The sequence below is a fragment of the Mesitornis unicolor genome, unplaced genomic scaffold (assembly GCF_000695765.1).
Source record: "Mesitornis unicolor isolate BGI_N332 unplaced genomic scaffold, ASM69576v1 scaffold8376, whole genome shotgun sequence".
NCBI lineage: Eukaryota > Metazoa > Chordata > Aves > Mesitornithiformes > Mesitornithidae > Mesitornis > Mesitornis unicolor.
Window position 1 is genome coordinate 77,335 of NW_010188874.1, and position 21,977 is coordinate 99,311.

General features: G+C 38.8%; 2 protein-coding genes across 2 annotated transcripts in view; one reads left to right on the plus strand and one right to left on the minus strand.

Moving 5' to 3' along the window:
* The window catches only part of AKAP7 (A kinase (PRKA) anchor protein 7), a 74,550-nt gene that overhangs the window by 34,452 nt on the left and 18,121 nt on the right, over positions 1-21,977 (minus strand). The window contains exons 5-6 of the mRNA XM_010185878.1: positions 19,316-19,428; positions 7,835-7,979 (exon numbers count right to left, since the gene is read on the minus strand). Coding sequence (XP_010184180.1) covers positions 7,835-7,979; positions 19,316-19,428 — 258 coding nt within the window. The remainder of the gene's footprint in view (positions 1-7,834; positions 7,980-19,315; positions 19,429-21,977) is intronic.
* On the plus strand, positions 12,485-14,920 carry MSH5 (mutS homolog 5). The gene has a single exon (XM_010185877.1). It carries the CDS (start codon positions 12,485-12,487, stop codon positions 14,918-14,920), a length of 2,436 nt encoding a protein of 811 aa, XP_010184179.1.

Sequence of the window (21,977 nt, forward strand, 5' to 3'; positions counted from 1 at the left end):
CATTTGTTTTCATCCTCAGCAATGATAAATACATTTTGGAGATAGGTGAAATCACTGGTTACACCTTCAGTATCGGCTCTAATTTTACAATGGCTGTTTTATACTAATTGATAAAATAAGATTTATCTTATTTAATTATCTATGTATTTTAATTAGTGATAAACATGCACTTTTTATTTAAGTGCTAATGATGCTTTTATGTAAGAATGCAAAAGATAGCATAGCTTGAAAAGTAAGCTCGCATAGAAAAGACAGTAGCAACATGCAATAATCAAAAAAGATGCTCCTTTAAATGGACGTTCACAAACATGACAGTGTGTAAGACTCTCCAGTTTCCAAAAAAAAGGAACATTTCAATGAATCATGTACTAACAACACATGTGAAAACGAACATTTGGGCTGTACTCAGTCCAAAGCCTAACATGGGGAATATACTGTGCAACTGGTAGGAAGCAGCACTAACACATACCAAGGTACCATGTGAGTCCCATAGTGAAAGGCTGTCCAAACCCACATTTATTCAATGCTTTTCTGGTGTGCTTTTCCTTAACCTCCTCCATGCAAACACCACCCACTTCTGTGGCTAAATTGATGAAAAGGTTTCCAGTAGGAAAGCTGCTTAAAAGGAACATTTTGCATTACCTAACAGTAAAGTAAATACCAGGAGTTATGCTACATAGACATGCATGCATGTGCATATACACAAACATGCACACAAACATACATATATATGTATGCGCACATGTAGCAACCCTATATACTGATAATTTTTCTATAATGAATATCAAAAAGACAAGAACCAAAGAGAGCGTTTAGACAAAGAAGAAAGATAAAACAGATGTTCTGTATATTTCTGAAAAGAAAAAATATAAATGAGAAGGTCTGACTAGGTAACTGGATAACTGCAAGACAGTTGGAAGATGTAAATGACTGAGGTAACAGCTAATGTAGATTATGGATGGCAATTGAGATATTTGGAGATCAGCATCTCCACATCTTGAGTAATACATCAGGAAAGGAAATAACAATGTACAGAAAACAGAAGTCACCAGTAATAAAGAACACAAAGAATTCAACACATGCCTCTAAAAGCATACATCTATAAGTAGGTATATTTGTCACATAAAATAATGATTGCTTTTACTTGCTTTCATGTGTTTATATGGTCATATGCTGACAATCATGTAATTTTATTTTGCTTTTTAATTTTATATTAACTCTTCCTAGTACATTTTTTTTCACCAAAGAATGGTTATATATATGTCTTGACAAAAAAAATCTACAAAAAAACAAAGGTTCCATCCAGAAAATTTAATCTTCAGATAGACTCAATGCAACTGCAGTACAGGATTAAAAATAATATTTCTAATATTAAAGATATACTAACAAGTCTCCTCTTCTGCCAAAGGTTGTATAACATCCTAATCAAGTGAAGTAAATTTTTTACATTAATGTGTTTTGCATTTGCAACACAACAGAGAGGAATGCGGAAGGAAAACTATAGGGCTTGCCTGCACTTGAAAGGTAACAGATTAACACTGGCTGGGAATTTTAAAGTACTAAGAGGTTTTTAAAAGTATATGCCAAAGGGTCAACTGCGGCATCTCAGCACTTCAGAAATCAGGCTATTTACCTAAAGTAAAACCATGCAGTCTAGAGAGCACAAGAGTTTACTCTTCCTGTACTCATAGCTGACCCAAACCCAGGTGAACAGAAACCATGGGGTTAACTCAAGTTGCCAGGCTTAGCACTGTGCAATCACATACACCCAGATTATCTGCTCAGCATGCAAGCAGTGTGAATCCACACTGATTCAGAAAATACACTGTAAGCACGTCTAGAACCTTAAAAAATTGAAAGCCTAACATTAGGGGTCTGTAAATATGCCTAACACGTTTGAATATGTATGCGTGTTTGACCTACGTCTGGTACCACAGCTCCGGCCACGTAAATATCCTGATCTCGATGCCTGTATAGAGATTGGTACATGATCAAGTACCATAGCATCAGCCTAGAGATGGCAGCCAACACTTGAGAAGAAGGAAGAACGTCTTCATTAAGCATTGTCATCTCCACCTGATCCCAAGTACTCCTTGTCAGTTCCAAATAAGGGCCCACATGCAGACTCAGACATACTCCACTAAGAAGAAATAGAAACCCTTCACCTATGTAATAAAGCAACACGTTTATGAACTCTATGTTGCACCCTCCCAGGAAGTTTGCTGTACTGCATGAGCGACACCCTCAAATCGTTCATACCCAACAGATCTGTGTAACTGTTTCCTATAAAGAGAGCAGTGTTTCAGATTTCTCTCATATCATTAGATGTTAATTCAGATCTTAAATGTTCAATCTTCATTTGAAAAACAGAAGATCACATGCTACGAATCCAGCAGGTACCATGATGGCCCTTTCTGATGTGTTTGAGAACAGATTACAACTTCAGGTCATTTGGGAGACTGCTGTTAAGACAATAATTGCATGTTGTAGCTTGTGGTTGATGTAATCTTGCTCTTACATCCTACTGCTTCCATAAGAAACGACGTGTTGCTGATTTCTAGGAAACAAGAAATGATACTATATGCCACATTAACGATTCTTCTTTAAAATCTGTCACATTTTATCTTGAAGTTATTTCCACTGAAAAGAAACTACTTTTATAAATACTAGGAGCTTCAAAAATATTTTATGTACAGTCTAGAATAAGAAAGCTACTGGAATGGAATTACAACCTGTTTCAATTCATTGCTGAGTACTGTTCTGAAAGAGAAATGTAAGTTGAGATATTAAGCAAAACAAGCCTTTCCTCAACAACTACATTTTTATGTCAGTGTCTGTATCAGCCCTGAAGTATAGATCACTATTGATCTGCAACCATGTCTTATTTTAGAATACCTCACAGGGATGAGGTAGGAAGCAATAGTAGAGTCTGTGTAACCAATGCAGCACACTGGAAGCTCTTCAGGTCTGCAAGAATGACTTAACAATTGAAAAATGGGGACATTTGAACAATGGAAAACTGGTTTTCCATGACCATCTATCTCACTACTGAAAAACACTCCTCACAGGATGTGCAGAAGAGCTTAATTCAATTATGGTAAATCAAACATACTGTCTGTTTGATGTTAAGACTATACAATAAATACATATCAACAAAAGCAACATCCTAGCTAGGAAAATTTTAAGAATAAAAAGTAATTATCTTTTACTGATCTAGCCAAGGAAAGAACATTACACAGTGAATTTACTCCTCACGTCCTAGGCAGTCTGTTTACTTTTTGCAATTAACATATCTTGAAATTAATATTATACATCTTTTCAACGTATTTCTAATATATTAAATTTAGCAATAAATTAGTTGCTTGGACACCAAAGTCTGCTTAGGGAAAACTGCCTTTAAAGCAGAAATATTTAAGACACAGGAAAACCTGCTAGACTTACTAAACTGTATTTTATAGCATACTATGTTATGTTGTGAAAAATCAATTCCATCTTTTTTTAATAATCCTCTCAATTTTCAGTCATGAATTACATTCCTACTGATGTCAAATGTGCTTTTGTGCTTTCCTGTCAGATTTACTTCATCAGTTTTATCCCATTGTCTGCACATACTCCTGAAAAGTCATTTGTGGGAAATTATTTTCACTTCTTTTCAGCTACTGATAACAGCTCTGGCATGAAAACACATCACTACTTCAAACAGCGTTTTGTTGAAAAATAAAAAGACAATAGCCTTTAGAATAGAATTACCTTATGGTATTTTTAAAAGAAAATAGGAAAAAGTACCTTGTACAATAAAGCAAATACTACATACCTCATAATTACAGAATCACAAACCACAGAAGGTGACGAGGTTTTACATACTTTCAGTATTGGAATTCTGTTTCTAATATTAGTTCTGAACCCTTTTTAGATCTTTTCATCTTATTACAGGCATAACGCTCAAGCCTGGCCCAAACTCTAGGTAAGAAAAAGTCTTTGTATTTTCTGTGCACTTCAAAGAAAGAAGGTAACTGCTTGAGTATACATACATCTAGAAAAAACTAGAACTAGATACAGTGTTTTGTCTGTATTAAGTAATTTGCAATTTTCACTATTTCTGATATATTAATAGAACCGCATTAACTCCCTGTGTTTATTTTAATGTCCTAATTACCTATAGTTACCAAAACCCCTATTCAAATCACTTTTTAAAACATTTAATTTTTTAAAAATAATTCATTAAAATATAGATTCTTTTTCTCTCAAATTAAAAAATAAGCCATTTAAACTCTGTTCCAACATATCTGTTTTTCCTTTTCCAATTGGCTTTAGATAACTGTATATTAACATGTACAAAACCAGAAAAAATAAATGCATGTATTTGGGCTAGATGCATCTATGCCCATATAGGACTCAGAAAAGCAGGGATAATAATACTACATTTCGTTAATTTGGTATCAGTGAAGAACATCCATTCAAATATTGTGGCTAGAGAAAGCCAGATGTAGTACCCATGTAAAAATAATTCAGAGGAGAATTCTGTTCAGAATGTGGAAATGAACCTTCCCATAAATTCTTTACGCACTGTCACACCAGGATTGAGTTAAAGCCAAACAAGCATCTGACTCTTGCTTTGAATACCAGTTGATTGACTGCTGTTATAAACCATTTAATGGGACTCACATTCAAAAGACAGCTGAAGGACTGACTGTCATGTTAGCATTCTGAGATGTCAGTAAGAAGACAAGTTCAAGAAGAGAGATTCAAATAAACGTTTTGAAAAAACACTGTCAATATCTACCAAATAAACTACTAAACAGCTTTTTAATGTAATGAGTTATTTAGCAAATTCCTTAATCAGATACACATTCCAAGATATTCTGAAGTATATCTGTGAATAGTGGAGCCTCAATTTCACTTGAATGAAATTTCTTACACCATGTTAAATAACCTTGTAATTTCTATTTCTCTAAGCATCTGGATGCACATAAATCCGTATTTGAATGTACAAACATATACAGAAGACATTAGATATATGGTTATATACGCAGATACAAACATAACAAAGAGAAATGCATAACACAAGGTAATAAATAGGATAACATATTTAGATAGATACATATAAATATCTCACTTTAATTTGGACTTGTCTGGATTTTGCAATAGTGTTGTCACTAATTTAAACAGACTTCCTACTTATTTTTTTTCTCTGTATGGCTTTGATTTGTTTTGCAAGAGTTTAACTAAGCCAAATAAAGGTGGCCCTAAGTACAAACAAAAACATTAACGGGAACTGATATTTAGCATTTACAGAGTGCCTTACATGTTCAAAGTATTGTATAGGTATTTAATCATAAGTCCTAAAAACAGTGAGCACTTCCACTAGCAACGCTGCAGCACAGGGCAACAAATTACCACAAGGCAGAAACCAAGTTGCCACCAAAGCCCTGCACAGAGCCCTGGAAGCAGCACCAAATTTCAATAGCAGTATTTATGTAAAGCTGGTCCAAACAACAGGAATTTAGAAGTAGTACTAACTGCTCATGGACACCCTTTGTCTCCAACATAGAGCTAGTTTTGATAGCATTAAGAATTAAACAATCCAGATTTTGCAAAGCAGCTAAAAAGCAGCAGACGAGGCACCAGGCATAACCAGATATAACTTGCCTATTAACTGGGTATAGTTTTTCATGATGATGGAAAAAACAATACGTGCTTAGGAAAAATGGAGTATAATGTATCATTTCCATGTATTTCTGTCAATTATAAGCTTTTGTAAGCTGAATCTTTCCATCAAAATTAGCTCAACAAGAGGAGGTGACTGGATGAGAAGTTTTCCTTTTATTTTATGCTCATCATACCTTTAAAGGTTTTGCAGAACTTGGGGATGGACATGGTGCCTTCATAAAGTCTTCATCTTCCTGAGATGTCTTAGTTCTTAACAATGTACTTTCATAATAAGCAGTAGTTTTCAACTCTTGAGATTTCTTACTGCTTAGGGATGTATCTTCATAACAGATAGAAGTTTTCATTTTTTTGAGATTCCTTGTTACTTAAGGATGAAGACAGGGATTTCCTTTAAAACTGTCCACACAGGCAAAGATTCCAGTGATGATATTTCTATTCGGCTGGTTGGGATGGCAACACTCTTGGAAGATTTTCCTGATGATGCATGTTTTGTACTTTCTTTCAGAGGATATGATTATTCCTTGGTCATGAATGTTTTCATTACTAAGGCTAGTATGCTTTGGAGTGGGAAATGTTAGATCCACAGAATAATTTGCTTGTTGGAATGATTTCTGGTCAGTTATATATATTTTTTTAATATTTCTGCTTAATTACCAGGAATCTGGAAAATGTTGCAAGGTATATGAGAACAAATTTATCATCATCTTTAAGTAAGCACTTTGTTGTTGAGGCTTCTTGTAAAAGATTTTTCATATTTCTTTCTTATTAGAGGACACATACATGGCCTGTTCTCTGCTATAAAACTGTCTTTTGAGACTGACCTTGAACATGACATATATTAAGAGTCAGCCTAATTAGGACAGGTGGAAAAAGCAATGTTAAAAATTTTGTATTTTGCTGTATTACTACTTGACCATCTTCCCATGTAATCTGATTTCTTAAAGATCTGCAGTTGCAGGAATGGTATGTTTAAAGATATTCCCAAAAGATCACACAGTACACTCCTAGATTAAAAGAGGTGACTGTATCAAGAAAAAATCCTCAACATTCTCTAGGTATTCCATTTAGAGTGTTTTAACTCATGTTCTTAATACAGAATCATAGAATCGTTAAGGTTGGAAAAGACCTCTAAGATCATCAGGTCCAACCATCAACCCATCACCACCATGCCCACTAAACCATGTCCTGAAGTGCCACATCTACATGTTTTTTGAACACCTCCAGGGATGGTGACTCCACCACTTCCCTGGGCGGCCTATTCCAGCTTGACCACTCTTTCAGTAAAGAAATTTTTCCTAATATCCAATCTAAACCTCCTCTGGTACAACTTGAGGCCATTTCCTCTCATCCTATCCCTAGTTACTTGGGAGAAGAGACCAACATCCACCTTGCTGCAACCTCCCGTCAGGTAGTTGTAGAGAGTATGACTAATAACAGCCCCTACATTTACTGTCAGCTACTGGGAACTAACCATCACAGAGAGGTTCATTGTACAAGCCATTATCTCATAGTCTCTCAGTCCACAGTGTACCACCTGAAGTTCCAGCTATAGACGATTTCTTGCAGAAATGAGAAGACAAGTCTAGAATATTAATTGTAGGGAAGTGAAGCTTCTCTTCAGGTAAAGCAGGAGGACACAACTGTGATTTCCAGCACTGTAATGATCTAGGCAACATGTATCTACAATCTTTAAAGTCTTGATGGTATTCTGTACAGTTACTATTAAATCTGTTGTACCAGTGAAATTCTCTCTGTGTATGAATATAGTTCAAGTAAGGTCACATCTCTGCCAAACCAGAGACATTTCACTTAGCTTTAATAATCTATAATTACTGCATCTAATCTAACTTAGTCACACAGGCTGTCTTTATAGTCAACAAAGAGATGAGCAGCTCCGGCAAGTGATACATCTCACTTGAAAACACTCATTTTAGGATGAGAAATGGAACTGGATTCTGGGGATGGACAGTCGAACATAAACTTTAGCTGTCAGCAAGAAGCACTTGCAGTGTTCCTAGGGAGTCAGGATTAAACGACAGGCTTCTGTCAGACTCCATGGATATTATTACAAGAATCGCCTAACATAGACTGCGGAAAAAATGGCTTTTCAGGCATATAACTTATAGGCACAATTGATATAAGAGGAGAGTGAAGATGTACTTACTAAAAACAATAGAGGACTCACAGTAGTAGTAACCATTTGGTTGCTTTTTTTTCAACATGGAGCAAAGATCTAGGCAGTGTAGGATTTCATCTCCAAAGTAATGACTTTTAAAATCTTCATACAGGCTTGAGTCAATTTTTTTCACCTTTAAATAGCAACAAAAAATTCAATTGGGCATTCTAATAGAACACTGAAATTTTATATTTAATTCCTATAATTTTCATTTTAACCAGAGGTATAGTTAGGATGGAAAACTACTTCAAGATGCAAAAATACTGAAAAAATAATACGCCAGATGTTATGTTTTAGTTAAAACTGTCTGCTACAGAACTTAAACAAGGAAATAAAAGTGTCATTACACCTCCTTTCTACCCGTCGTTCTTCAGTCCTGTAGGAAACAAATCAACATACACAATGCTACAACTGCATTAACTTCCAATGGTTTGCCACAGTATTCATGGAATATGTAACTGGAAATTATTCTTGCTGTCATCACTGGGCATGCTACTACAAGGAAGAATCTCAAATGTTTGTCAAGGCCAGTTTTCTAGGTCTTTAAAAATCACCAAACAGGAAAATGTGGTTGTACTTAACTAGCACTACGCTCTTTATCTCAGCAAATCTAAAAAGCTTGCCGTGATTTATAATACCAGTATCATTAGGTAGCTTTGCATATACAAAGTGGAACATAAATATTCTATTAGGCTGTTTTCAGAAGACCTCATTTCCATAGTTATTTGAAGGGTTTAGGGCTCCTCATTCCATTGTATTTTCAATAAAAGTGAATGATCTCTGTAGAAATTCAGTATTTTCTCCTTCAGTCTACCTCAGAATAATGCTGTTTGCTTTGTAAAAATCATTACTATATGCTAAAGGATGTTAGGAGAAATCACTGCCTTCAGCAGCTCCAGGGCGCCCTACTGCCCGCCTGCTGGAGCCCAGCCCAGTGCCCTGGGTACCCAGGGTCTCTGGTGGATGTACCTGCTGCTCTCACATCCCAGAGACACACACACATGCTCAGAGGACATGGGCACGGCCAGCTACACAGCCAAGGCACTGCCTTCAACAGCACCCACATACAAGCTCACATGAGACACAAGCGCAGATCGCCCCGGCAGACACAGAAGGTCACTAGTGCAGGCACGCACATGATTCCAGGTTCACAAACACACACACATTTGTGCATCCACCAAGCACCATCACAGCCCTTCTGCCCACCCAGCACCTCTGCCCAGATCCCAGGCCCCCTTACGCATTCCACAGGTTCCCCCCACTCGCCAGCTGGTCCAACTTGAGGTTTGGCAGTGAACACCTGCACCCCTCACACACAGTTGATTTGGGGAAGATGCACATATTTGCCCCCACCAGCCAGCACCCAGCACAACAGCTTGGTCAGACAATCGTTCCCATCAGCCCCATTTTACACACAACCAGCCCCTTTTACGCTTCTTTCTGTCTACTTGTCCTTTGCTCCTCCCTGATCCCCTTACCCTGCACATCCCCTATCCATTTGCACAGTCACACTGACGCACCAACACCTTAGACCCTCAGCTTTACATCCCCAACAGCTGCAAAGTCCCAGTTTGCCTGCAGTTTCTTGCTAGCCCATCAATTAGTGTGACTAACAAGATTTGTTTCCTGGCTTTGTGTGTTATGTTTGAAAGATCTGTGCCTCTCTGTATTTTGTTTATGGCTTCTCTCTTTCCTCTACCATTCAATTTGACAAAGTCCCCAACCAGACAATCCTACTGAAATAAAGATCCCCACACTCCACATGTCCTTATCAGTCTGTGTGGCTCACCAGCTTTGACTCTTGTTACTGCCTCCCTTACTGTACATTGCTTAGGTTTGTGTCTCTGTGTGTTGTTTAGGGCCTCCTCTTTTACTCATTATCCCTTTCTGCACTGAAAAGGTCCCTTACCAGACACCCTAAAGTGGACAGACACTGTCTTCTTCTTCACATCCTTACACTATATCCGTTCATGTGAACACCACACTCAAGCATTTCTTGTAGTGCTTCATTCACCATTACTCATATGCAAGACAGGCTCAGTGTTGGTATTTCTACTGAGCTTTTACTTAGGTGCAAAATAATTGATTTCAGAAGCACTTTGTTTGATTAATTATCCGCACATTTGGTTCTCTAAAGTCTAATTCAGAGACTTTTGGTCTCCTAAATTCTAATTCAGAGGAGGTCAAAAGTGTCTTTCCATTTCCTTAATCTCTGAAACGATGACATCTAGTGGTGGATGCTTTTAATTTCAGATATACCTCCCTGGAAGTCTACATTTACTCCAGCCTCACTGTCATTATTTAAAATTTGATATTCTATAGCTAGATTAATCCTTAAGCACTAAGGTTATTTTGAACTTAAATCATCATTCTTTGCTTTCTGGCTGTCAGTTCTTTGAAATACATGTAGACTGCAATCAGTAATAAAAAAAAGACCTTCTCAGCCAGGAGTACACTTGTCAAAATTTGAAGCCTTGAGTACATGTGGAATGAAATTAAGAAAAAATCAAAATCACCACTTCCCCCTCCAATAAAAAAAAAAATTACAAGAGGTTGGGATGTTGCTTGTCAAAAGCAGAATGGTAAGGTGTGAATCAAACATTGAATTCAGAGGAAATTATTTATGCTCGTGATGAACTACTGAAAGATATTTGGAAAAACAGCCATGGGAAAACTGAATGACATTTTTTGTAACTTGCAGCAATTTCTGAAGTGATGTTTACAATGAGATGCAGAAGGATGAAACAATGCAGGTGTCTGCATGGGAAGGTCATGGTTCATTTCATAATTGAAAGGGTTTAGAGCAGTGGAGATGAGAGAGTAATTAGCACATAGGAAAGTTATAGATGCTGACTATAGAGATATGCTATAATTGGGGGAGGGTGAGAAACAAAGTACTTGAGAGGCCATTTTGAAGCATTTTGTGCTGGAAAGAGAGGAGGATGATACCTGCCTCTTGAGGAAGCACTGTAGCAAATGGATGCCTATAATGGGACATGGCTGTGTAATGTGGGCCTGGAGAAGCATGGCATGTTGAGCTCTTGCAAGACTGGCAAGGCACCAAGGAGACAGCCTTCAGTAGCCCTGTCATGTCTGTTAACTCTCTGTCTGCACCTCCTCTGTATGCAGGTGGGGAAGGTGCAGCCTGCCATCCCCAACCTGCAGTTGCAACCTCCTGCTGCACAGAGTCCCTGTGGCTGCTGTGAGCAAGTGGCCAGGCAGCATCTGCCCCTTTGTGGGACCAGGGGCAGGAAGGATCAAGTGGTGACAGGCCTTAAGATGGCTGCCAAGTGAGCTTCAGTTTCCATGTACCCCACAGCCACAACGCCTACCTCCAAACACCTGGCGTGTGCCCAGCACTCTGAAGGCAAGGGCTGCATACAAAGACTCATTTACAGTTGCTCAAAGTAGCTCATGAAGTGAACTGCAGAAGCTGCAACGGGAGAAAGAGGTGAGCAGTGGAGAGCCAGGCAGTGGGTAGGGACGGCCATGAGTCCCACTGGAGCACAGGCAAGAGGTGCAGAGACAGGTCATGGAGATGCCAGGCAGGAGGGGATACTTGGTGTCCATGACAAGCCAGTGGGCTGGGCTGCTCAGGGGGCTGCTTCTACCCGTGCCCTCTCCCTCCTCCTCAGCGCGGGGCTCGGAGGGGGCCGGGGACGGTGGTAGGCGCCGCTCCCGGAGCCGGCGCTGGCGGGAGCTCCAGCCCCGAGGAGAGGGTGCTCGCATTCAGCCGGGAGGCCGCGAGGGAGGTTGAGAGCCCATTCCCCGCACGAAGGCAGGGACTTGCTGCCAGGAGAGGGCGGCGATCAGCCCCCGGCAGCGGGGCGCAACCGGAGGTTAGCAGCAGCGCGGTAGGAGCGGGAGGGGGTTGGCCGTGGCCTGGCTTCGGGGACGGTGCTCAGCGCCACAGCGCGGCGCCATCCTAACAGGACCCGGCGGAGAGGCCTGAACGCAGTGAGCGCTAAGCACCTGCCCGGCCAGGGAGGGAAAAGGGGCTCAAGCTAAAACTTCTGGGCTGCAAGGAAATGAAGCAGCCGAGACGGGCCGCCTGTCTGTGGTGAGGAGGGTGAGTAGAGCAGGGAAGAAGCGGGAGAGTGTTGGAAATGGGTTCCGGACAGGGGAAACTGTTTGGTAGGGTTGATTCCTGCAGCAGTACTCTGTGTGCTTGTCTAGAAACCAGTGCTATGTGATGGTGCTGCATAAATACTGAGTAGGGCCCTGAAACCATGACCAGTTTATGTGGCTGCATCACTGCGAGGATCAGTGGTCAGTGCAGGTGGGTGTCCCATACCTCTGAGGGAGCAGGATTTTGTACAATGTACGCTACTGTATTTATGGGTATTTGGGCATGTATATATATACACTTAGTAAAATAAAGGATACAAAGAAAAATTGTAGAACTACTCCAGCATGGCTGGTAGTTAGCTCAGTTACGCCTTCCTTGGAAGTAAGATGGTGGCTGTAGTTATGGGCTGCATCTTTTCACTTGAACAGGAACCACCTGTCTTTAATTCCTGGTAGTTTCTTAGTTTCTCCAGGGTTGGAAAAATGAGTGTTAACCTGCTGTTGTCAATTACAGGTACTTCTCAGGACTTTTTGGATGAGTTGTGAATAAAAACATCTTTCCCCAAGAGAATGAGTGCCACATCAGCCACGAGTTGTGCCTTACCACCACCGCTTGGGCCCGAACAAGAAGACCAAGAGTGCTCTGAGACACACATGTCTGTTTTGTGGTATGCAGGCCAGCTTGCAATTACTTACTATGATACAGAAGACTGCTCAGTTTACTGCATGCCTGACACACCTGATAATGAAGACCTCAAGCTACTGCATAAAGTGGTAGGGGAAGTTAATCCTCAATGCATAGTGACCAGTGCAAAACAGGACCAGAATATTGCCCAATTCCTGACCAACCTAACAGCTACTGCTGGTGAAAAAAATGCAGGAAAACCAGAAATTGTCCTGTTTCCTAACATAGATTTTGGTCTAGAAGTCAGCAAGCAACGGATCCTATCTAGGCAATTTCCATTTATCCCATCTCATATGACTCCAACAGAGAAAATTCTCTATTTGTCCTCAATCATCCCTTTTGAAAGCCCACTCATGATACGATCCCTAGGGGGACTCCTTAAGTTCCTAGACAGGAGAAGAGTTGGAGTTGAGCTTGAAGAAAGCACGATTGCAGTTCCTATTTTGGCCTTTAAAAAGTTTGTGCTCTCAGATATTGTGAATATGGACCAAGACACTTACTGCGTCCTGCAGATATTTAAAAGTGATATCCACCCTTCTGTGTACAAGCTGTCCAGTGGATTAAAAGAAGGATTCAGTTTATATGGAATTTTAAACCGTTGCAGGTGCAAATGGGGAGAAAAACTGCTGAGGCTGTGGCTCACACGACCTACTCAGAACTTGACAGAGCTGAACAAACGGCTGGATGTTATTCACTTCTTCCTGCAGGCTCAGAACCATGAAACACTCCTCACTCTTCAAAATTGCCTCAAGAATATTAAAAATGTGCATCTTATTCTAAAGAGAATGACTCTTTCCCACACAAAAGTTGGTGACTGGCAAGCACTCTATAAGACAGTGTACAGTGCAATGTGCCTTAGAGACACATGTCGTTCTCTGCCCAACACTATTGAACTCTTTCAGACTATTACGCGTGTCTTCACTGATGATCTGTACTACATTGCTAGTCTCATCAGCAAAGTGGTAGACTTTGAAGGCAGCATTTCAGAGAACCGCTTCACTGTTCGATCCAATGTGGACCCTACCATTGATGAGAAGAAACGAAAGCTGATGGGACTCTCAGATTTTCTTACAGAAGTGGCACGAAAAGAACTGGAGACCTTGGACAATCGTATTCCCTCCTGTTGTGTGATCTACATTCCTTTGATTGGGTTTCTTCTCTCCATTCCACGGCTACCAACTATGGTGGATAAGAGCGACTTCGAAATCAAAGGCTTGGACTTCATGTTCTTATCAGAGGATAAACTGCACTACAGAAGCGATAGGACTAAGGAGCTAGACAGCCTGCTGGGTGACTTGCACTGTGAAATCAGAGACCAGGAAACACTTATTATGCACCAGCTGCAGACAAAGATCTTGGAGAAGTCTGAAGTGCTTAACAGTGTGATTGAGTATACTGCACACCTAGATGTGCTGCTGGCTTTGGCAGTGATGGCCCGGGAGAACGGCTACTGCCGGCCACGCTTTACTCACCGCCATGGCTTCCACATCAAGGACGGAAGACATCCACTTATGGAACTATGTGCAAAAACTTTTGTGGCCAATCCTGTGAACAGTGGAGAGGCTACTGGACGAATAAAGATCATCACAGGGCCCAACTCATCTGGTAAGAGCATCTACTTAAAGCAAGTAGGTCTTATAGTATTCATGGCTCTAATTGGCAGTTATGTCCCTGCAGCAGAGGCAGAGATTGGAGTAATTGATGGGATTTACACAAGAATCCACAGCAGGGAATCAGTTTCTGTAGGGCTCTCTACTTTCATGATTGATCTTAACCAGGTTGCCAAGGCAGTAAACAACGCCACAGAGAGGTCCTTGGTACTTGTGGATGAGTTTGGTAAAGGGACCAACACACTGGATGGGCTGTCCCTTCTGGCTGCTGTTGTGAGGTACTGGATCAGTCAAGGAACCCACTGTCCACAGGTCTTTGTCTCTACTAATTTTCACAGTTTAATGCAGCTAGAACTTCTGCCTGACACACCTCTAGTGGAGTACCTGACCATGGAGACCCACCAAGACGGAGATGAGTTGATATTTTTCTATCAGATCAAGCCGGGCATGTCGGCTGTTAGTCATGCAGCCAACATTGCTACATTAGCAGGGATGCCATCCAAAATTATTGAAAGAGGAGTGGAAGTGTCAGAACTGATTCGCAACGGGAAAGCTATCAAACGTATTGACAATCCTTCAAAAGAAGATCAGATGGAAAAATGCAAGTCTGTTGTGGAAAAGTTTCTTCACCTAGACCTTGATGATCCCCATGTGGACTTAGAAGAGTTCATGTGCAAAGAGGTGCTGCCTTCTGCAGCCTCAGTCCTGTAACAGCAGTATGTGTAAATGCAAAGATTACATCGTACCTACCATGTTCAGTAGGAGAGTTTGGTAATTTAAAGAATGATCACTGACTTAACACCTCACACTACATGTGGCTTGTAACAAACTGTCTACACTGTATGCCCTTTCTTCTTGTTTAAAAGAAGTATTGCAGTAACATATCTCTGCAATATGGTGTATGATATGAAAGCAGGAAGACTGAAAGGAGAATTCAAGAACCTTTTCTAGCTGTTGGGTCACCCAGTTTGTGCATTTTCTGCCTCTGTTGTTAGATCTTCAGATTAAAAAAAAAACACTGTAGAAAAAACTACAAAACATTTCTGCTGGTCTCATAAGACTGTGAAAAGAAAGTGTTTATTGTTTTGTACTGTGCCAAAGTGATCATTTCAGCCATTTTGGGATCAGCATCCAATATTCCAAAAAAGTATGTGCCTCAGACTCCCGTATCAGAAAGTAACAGTTGTCACAATACAAACCACTGATGAAGAGGCTGATAAATGGAAATAGAGAGAGACTGAATAAGCTCTGGTGCTTTTCTAATACCAACATTTCTGTCCAAAATGCCAGAGGTCCCAGGAGTTACTATACAAAGAATGCTGGCGGTCAGAATTAGCAGGGACTTTTAGACAGCAGAAGTGCTTTGGTTTTACTGAGAATCACTCTCTTCTCATAAGGTTCTATATGGTACAACTATGTACCTATACCACATGGGCATAAATAAAAGCAAAATTACAAACACAGGAAACTGAAAACTATACTAGGGATATAAGACAGAAATTCACATTTTATAGTCTATTTTCAAGTGTTGAGTAAAACTTAACATTAAAAGAATAGCAGAAGGGGAGGATTCCCTTTCATTTCTTTTGTCATGTAGAAGATCTTTACTGAACACAGTATTTGATGTATGCATATGCAACAAAAATTAATGAAGCAAGACACATGATATGTAAATACTACAGAAGTAATAGCCTTTCCTGCAATGAGGTAAGCACCTGAGAGTCCTTATCTAAATAAGACAGAGGAGACATTCAATAGCTTACTGTCTGACTGCTAAAACTTGCTGTAACTGCTTACAGTATGGCTAATAACTGACATCAGATCTACTGCATCTCTCTTTAACTATATTTGATTTCAAGAAGCCAAAAAAATTAATGTCACATAAATTGAGAGAAAATTTACGTTAAAAAAAGTAATTACTTTCATAATTATCAGTATCATCTGTAATATCATCAGTATTATCATCAGTATTATCAGTGAACATCTTATCTGGTATGTCTAGTTTGAAGATAGCAAAAAGATGAATGTGAGTGCACATCAAAAGGGTCTGAATTTGGAGACGCTGCTTTGGGTTTAATTCAATGTGGAATTTCTTCCTTTATGATGAAGGAATAATTATTATTACAAAATAAGTTTGTTATCTCTGTATGAAACTAGGACAGTTTAACATAATGTACATTAAAAAAATACAAGAATAAATGACTGGATCATGCAGTTGCTGCTCTTTCCAGTGCAATCATAATGATATTGCCTGCAAAATAGTATCTAGCATCTTGCTGGTGTCACCATTTAGATTGAAAGGTAACAGTGAATCAGGCCCTGACCACCACTTGCAAGTGTTATAGATACAAACAGATTTTTCTCACTAATATGTTCTCTTTTACTAATTATACATTCAGCATTATAAAGATATCCTGTACAGAAGAATATAATATATTAAATATTCATAAATTGTATTTTTGGCATTTATCTTGTCAACCACTGTCTAGGCCAAGGATATATTCCCTACTAATTAAGCAAATGCCATCAGAGCAGTTTAGCTGTCAGTCACATAATTCTACTTATCAAATCCATTTCACAGTATTTGCAGACCTGGATCTCCAAATGTCATACAGCATTTCTCAAGTGTGCCTCACAACAGTCCCTGAAATAAACAGCGGTCTGGACGAGTGAAAACCAGAGGGGTTGTGACTGACCTGTGGCAACATGGCAGGCTGGTGAGGGAAGCAGGAATAGAAATGTTACCTTCAGTGCAAAACTCCAGTTGCTGCTTTCATTGTGTTTCATTAGGTTCTTTGTATAGGGAATAATAATACTAACCCAACATTCTCATCATCCAAAGAGTCAATTACAGAAATAGCTAAACATGTGCAAGGAAATTGTATCCATTTATCTCCTTCCACAGGGACACAGAGAGGCACACTGTACCTCTTATTTTGGGGAAGTTTTCAGTGGCACATTTGTTCTCAGAACTGTTCAACTAAGCATGAAGAATGAGTTGCTCCCACTTCTGAGTGGGTAAATAAGTTCTTTAGCCTGAGAGGCTGAAGGGGGTACAGTACACCAGATAGCTCTTTTCTAACACACTTTATCTCACATTTTTATTCTTTATTAATGTCAGTTTTCAAGTTTTTTACATTCACCATTTTTAGCTTAATGCTGTGCCTTCAAAGTGGAAAGCTGATTTCTTAAGATCTTTATAATTTTGAATTCTCAGACTTTTTGCTTTGTAAATATCAGCAACAATTTTTGAAAGTTAAAATCTTTTCACAACATAAGCATTTCAGAAATGCTTGTAACTATATTAAGGTTTGAAAAACAGATATTTTTTTTTCCCAAAACATAACTTTGGTGGAATTTAGGTGTCATTATCAGGACAGTGGCTTAACAAAGTAGTACAGCTTCAGATAAAGAAACTGCCATTTCAATAAATTTTAATACAATTATAAAGCTATAGCTGTGATCTGTACTCAACTACTTCAGTTCTATTTGCTTTTTCATATGCTTTCTCACGTAATCTTCCTCTACTACTCCTTTCTTGTTTGGCATGCTGTTGTACGATCTGAAAATGCAATTAAACATTATATTAAAATGTACTACAAAATAGTTAGTGCTTTTATGTTTCATCTTTTCAGTAAATGCAGGAAACTATCTCAATAAATGCACGGACATAATGGAACAAAAACTGATAGTACAGACCAGTGCTCGCTGGTCCACTCCTGAGAGAGTGGATTCACAGAGAAAAAAAATCCTGGTAATTTCCAGATTTTTGATACATAATTATCTTTCTATACAGTGTATCTTTAGAATACCACACGCATTATCCAGCATTATGGACGACTAAGGAAGATGATTTGGAATGACATTGACCTGGTTCTGTCAGCAGCAGTGACTATCAGAGCACAGAAAGCAGGCATCCTGGCTTATAGTTCACGCAAGGTAGATAAATGTAAACAAAACAACCAACCAGTCAAAAAAGAACCAAAATCCTGAATGGCAAAAAACCCACCCTGATTCTCTCAGATGTTTTAACCAAACACTTAAATTACTGAACAGCTGATGTTCTCGAAGAGCTGTGGATTTTTTAAATTAGCGTTTTAAGAAACAACTGTTAATACAAGCAAAAGCTCATGTGAGCTAAAAAACAGCTATAATATACCACCTACCACCTACGGACAAGTCCTTATTTCTGTTTCAGAGCAAGTATGTCTGCCCCTGAGTTTTCTGGATGTATCTAAAATCTCACTGCCTTCTTCCAACTGGTTTCACAATACTAAATTAAAATGTGCACTTTCAGAATTTTTTAGTTATTTCTAATGACATTTTACAGTATTTTTCTTGTGTGCTTACTATTAAAAATATATATTTATATTATGTACTTAAATTCTTTTTTTTTTTCCTGAAAATTATTTTCCTGGTCAATGTTAAAGGATCACATTAAACATGCTATACAATGTCAGCAAAAATATTTTAAGGAGATATACCTTATGTTAAATAATTAGTATTACTGTTATATTAGTATTAAAGAAAAAACTAGATATACTAGTGTTGCTTCTATATATTTATCATCACAATTATAACCTACTTTGATGTATTTGTATATTTTGTCAAAAAAAAGCTAATAGGCAAGAAATAACTGCCTGCAAGAGAGAATACAAAAGATATGTTTTATCACTACTCTGAAGTGCACCAAAGCATATTCAATAGAGGGAACCGACAGTCTGCATAGTATGCATATAAACACTTTATTTGCTTATCTTCTCCTATAGAGTAACAAAACAAAACTATCCAGAAAAACTGCATGTATATAATCTACATCCTAATAACAGTTCTGTAATTTTGAACAAGTACTTTCATCCTCTGGTCTTGCCTAGTTTCACAAAAGAAAACAGACTACTATATTGCTGTACTGAAAATACCAAGAGTGGTAACAAAGTACAGAACAGAACTACTGTTTAGTAGATCTACTAACTATTTTTTTCTAAAAAAATCAGCATTTTCAAGTCTTACCTCTTCAGCATGATGCTATAGCATAAGCAACTCCTCTATTTGTCCCCAAATTAAACGTTCTAGATTGCTGCTGAGTTATGTGAAATGTGAGCTCACCTGCTTACGTAGCTGTGTTGATTTTGACAACTTCATGAAGGTCAGATGTGGTTTAAAAGCTCTTTCTTCTCCTACCAAGATGCCCTTTTCTTGAAATATCTTCTTCATAGTCTCTGAGGGGGGAGAAACATGTAGACGTACAAAGATATTAAATGACAGAATGCTTAAAAATGTGCTTTCTACTGCAATATCAGTCACAGGCACTCCACATGGAAAAAACAAGATGATGAGTACTAAAAGGCAGAGAGATTCCTAGTTAACTTCAAAGGTACATATTATTTCATGTGAAAATAGTCTTATATTTGCAGTTAATATGGGTCACAAATTTGACTTTACTAAAATAATGGCAATTAGAAAGCTGTCCATGATGTCTGCTTTTGCTATCACAATAGGAACTTGACATTAAAACTCACTGAAAGAGTTTTGGAAACTTCAGGAAAACAGAGTGTGTAACAGAACTGTCTCTCTTGAAAACCACTGTTCTGCGGTCAGTCCTATTACCTGTATGTGGTTAATCTCCAGCTCAGGCCAAAGGAAATCTAAAATGGAAAGCTGTAAATTCTGGCACTGGATTTACATGGCAGAATTAGAGAACATATCAGGTACGCTGATGATTTTTGTTTGGTTTTCTTCAAGCTTCATTGTTGCCTTCCAAGCTAATTTCCTATTGTTAATGTACATTTTTATCTGTCTACAGCTCAAACCTAAGCAACTCTACTACACTGACCTAGTTTACTGTTTCCCAACTCATTTGCCCAATGTAATGTTTCATTTCTTAGAAATAAATCTTAGTATAACTTTTGAATTATGTTCCGTATTTCTTTTAACTGAAATACTTTAAATGAAAAATTTGTACTTTTGAAAAAGTTTAGATAAGATTGATAAAACCGGTGGAAAAAGTAATACCAGTAAGTAGAATATTTCTATTACTGAAAACCAGAAAAACTGCAAAATGTTGTGGGTTTTTTTTCTTTTGCAAATTTAGCTTCTAATTTTTCACTAGCTGTAGGTCTAGCTGAGTCATACTATCCTTGAAGTAAAGTCAAATAAGGGGAAAAAATAAACCCAATCCTATCACATGAATTTAATAAACTCTTGCCATAATGATGTGTTTGTATTTAAGTGTATGACTTTTTCGCTTCATAGTTCAGCTCTAACAGAAAGGTTCAGTGCTTTATTCTCCCACCTGGAAGAAAAGGAATTACATGAAATGATCAGCGCAGCTGGCTGAAAAAATACAGGGAAGGCCCATGGAAGAGGAATACGGGCACATAAAGCTGGCCAGCATAAATATGCTAGTTCATGTTCCCATAATATGTCATTACAGAGCCCTTAGTTCCACCATTTTTTGTTTTCCATAGTAACAATTTAAATGAGCTACTTTGAAATCACAGGAAGAGATTTTACGAGTTTATTCATTACTTTGCAACAGAAAAGTTCTGGAGAAAGCTCAGAGTATTCACTTGGGACCTGGAGACTGAAATTCACTTCTCTTTCTCTGCTGCCTATGATTTATAACCTTAGGCTCCACAGTCTATGCAACTCAAGTTGGGATTTTGAAAGAAGCCAAGGAAATCAAAGACCCAAATGCCATCTCTTAAACAGGCCCACTTGAAAATTCTCTTTCAACCTTCACTCCCCACTTATAAGATGCTGATGCCTTTTACAAAAAAGACTTAGCCCAATTTTTTATTCTAACTCACAGGATGCTGAAAGGACAACCAGATTAAAACTTGTGAAGCATTTCCACAGTGGTAATAGGCACCATATTACTGTGGCAGATGCTGAAACTAACCTACCAGAATGGTTGAGGTTGGAAGGGACCTCAGGTGGTCATCTGGTTGAGCCCTCTTGCTCAAGCAGAGCCACCAAGAGCCATTCACCCAGGACTATGGATGGATTTTGCATATCTCTACTACACAACCTCCCTGGGCAACCTGTGCCAGTGCTCGCTCACCCTCACCTCACCATCAGTGCTTCCTGGCGCTCAGGGGGACCCTCCTGTGTTTCAGTTTGTGCCCATTCTCTCCCTCTCCCCCCGCAACCCATGTATGTGTGTATGTATGTATACACAAGCATAACTGCTATATAGATCTATGTCTCTAAAGCTGTATGTATCTAGATCCATAGGCCTACTATATAGCTCTAGCTATGTATCTGTACACAAATACAGCTTACCTACTTGTATTATTTTAAATTGTGTCTACAAGAAACAGTTCTAAATTTACACTGAATCCCCACTAAGCTGCTGTGCAGCTGCGCACACAAATGCTGCTGAAAAACAGATTAACATATCAAAACAGACAACTACAAACAAATGTTTGCTGCTTCTTCTAACTGAGATATGGAAGTTCAAATTAAGTCTTTTAGTTATGGTGTACATGTATTTCCACACATCCAATGGCCTGCTTATTTTCCAATGTTACAAAACTAATAAAATATTACACTTATTTAAAACTAAATTATCTGTAACAAAGCCATTTTCTGGTTTCTTTCTTTGGTTCTCTGAACTGCATCACTTGGAGACTCACTGACTTTGATGTTCCAGCAAAGGATTAGTCTTAGCAAAACCAGGTTTATGCTACCCTGTGATATTCTGACTCAGTCTTGTGGACTGTAGTCTTTTTTTCTCCCCTAAAAGCTCACATTCTTTCTGCCATCA

Bases quoted from the DNA above. Each gene is read 5' to 3' on its own strand.
- MSH5 (XM_010185877.1), top strand. From the start codon at position 12,485: ATGAGTGCCACATCAGCCACGAGTTGTGCCTTACCACCACCGCTTGGG.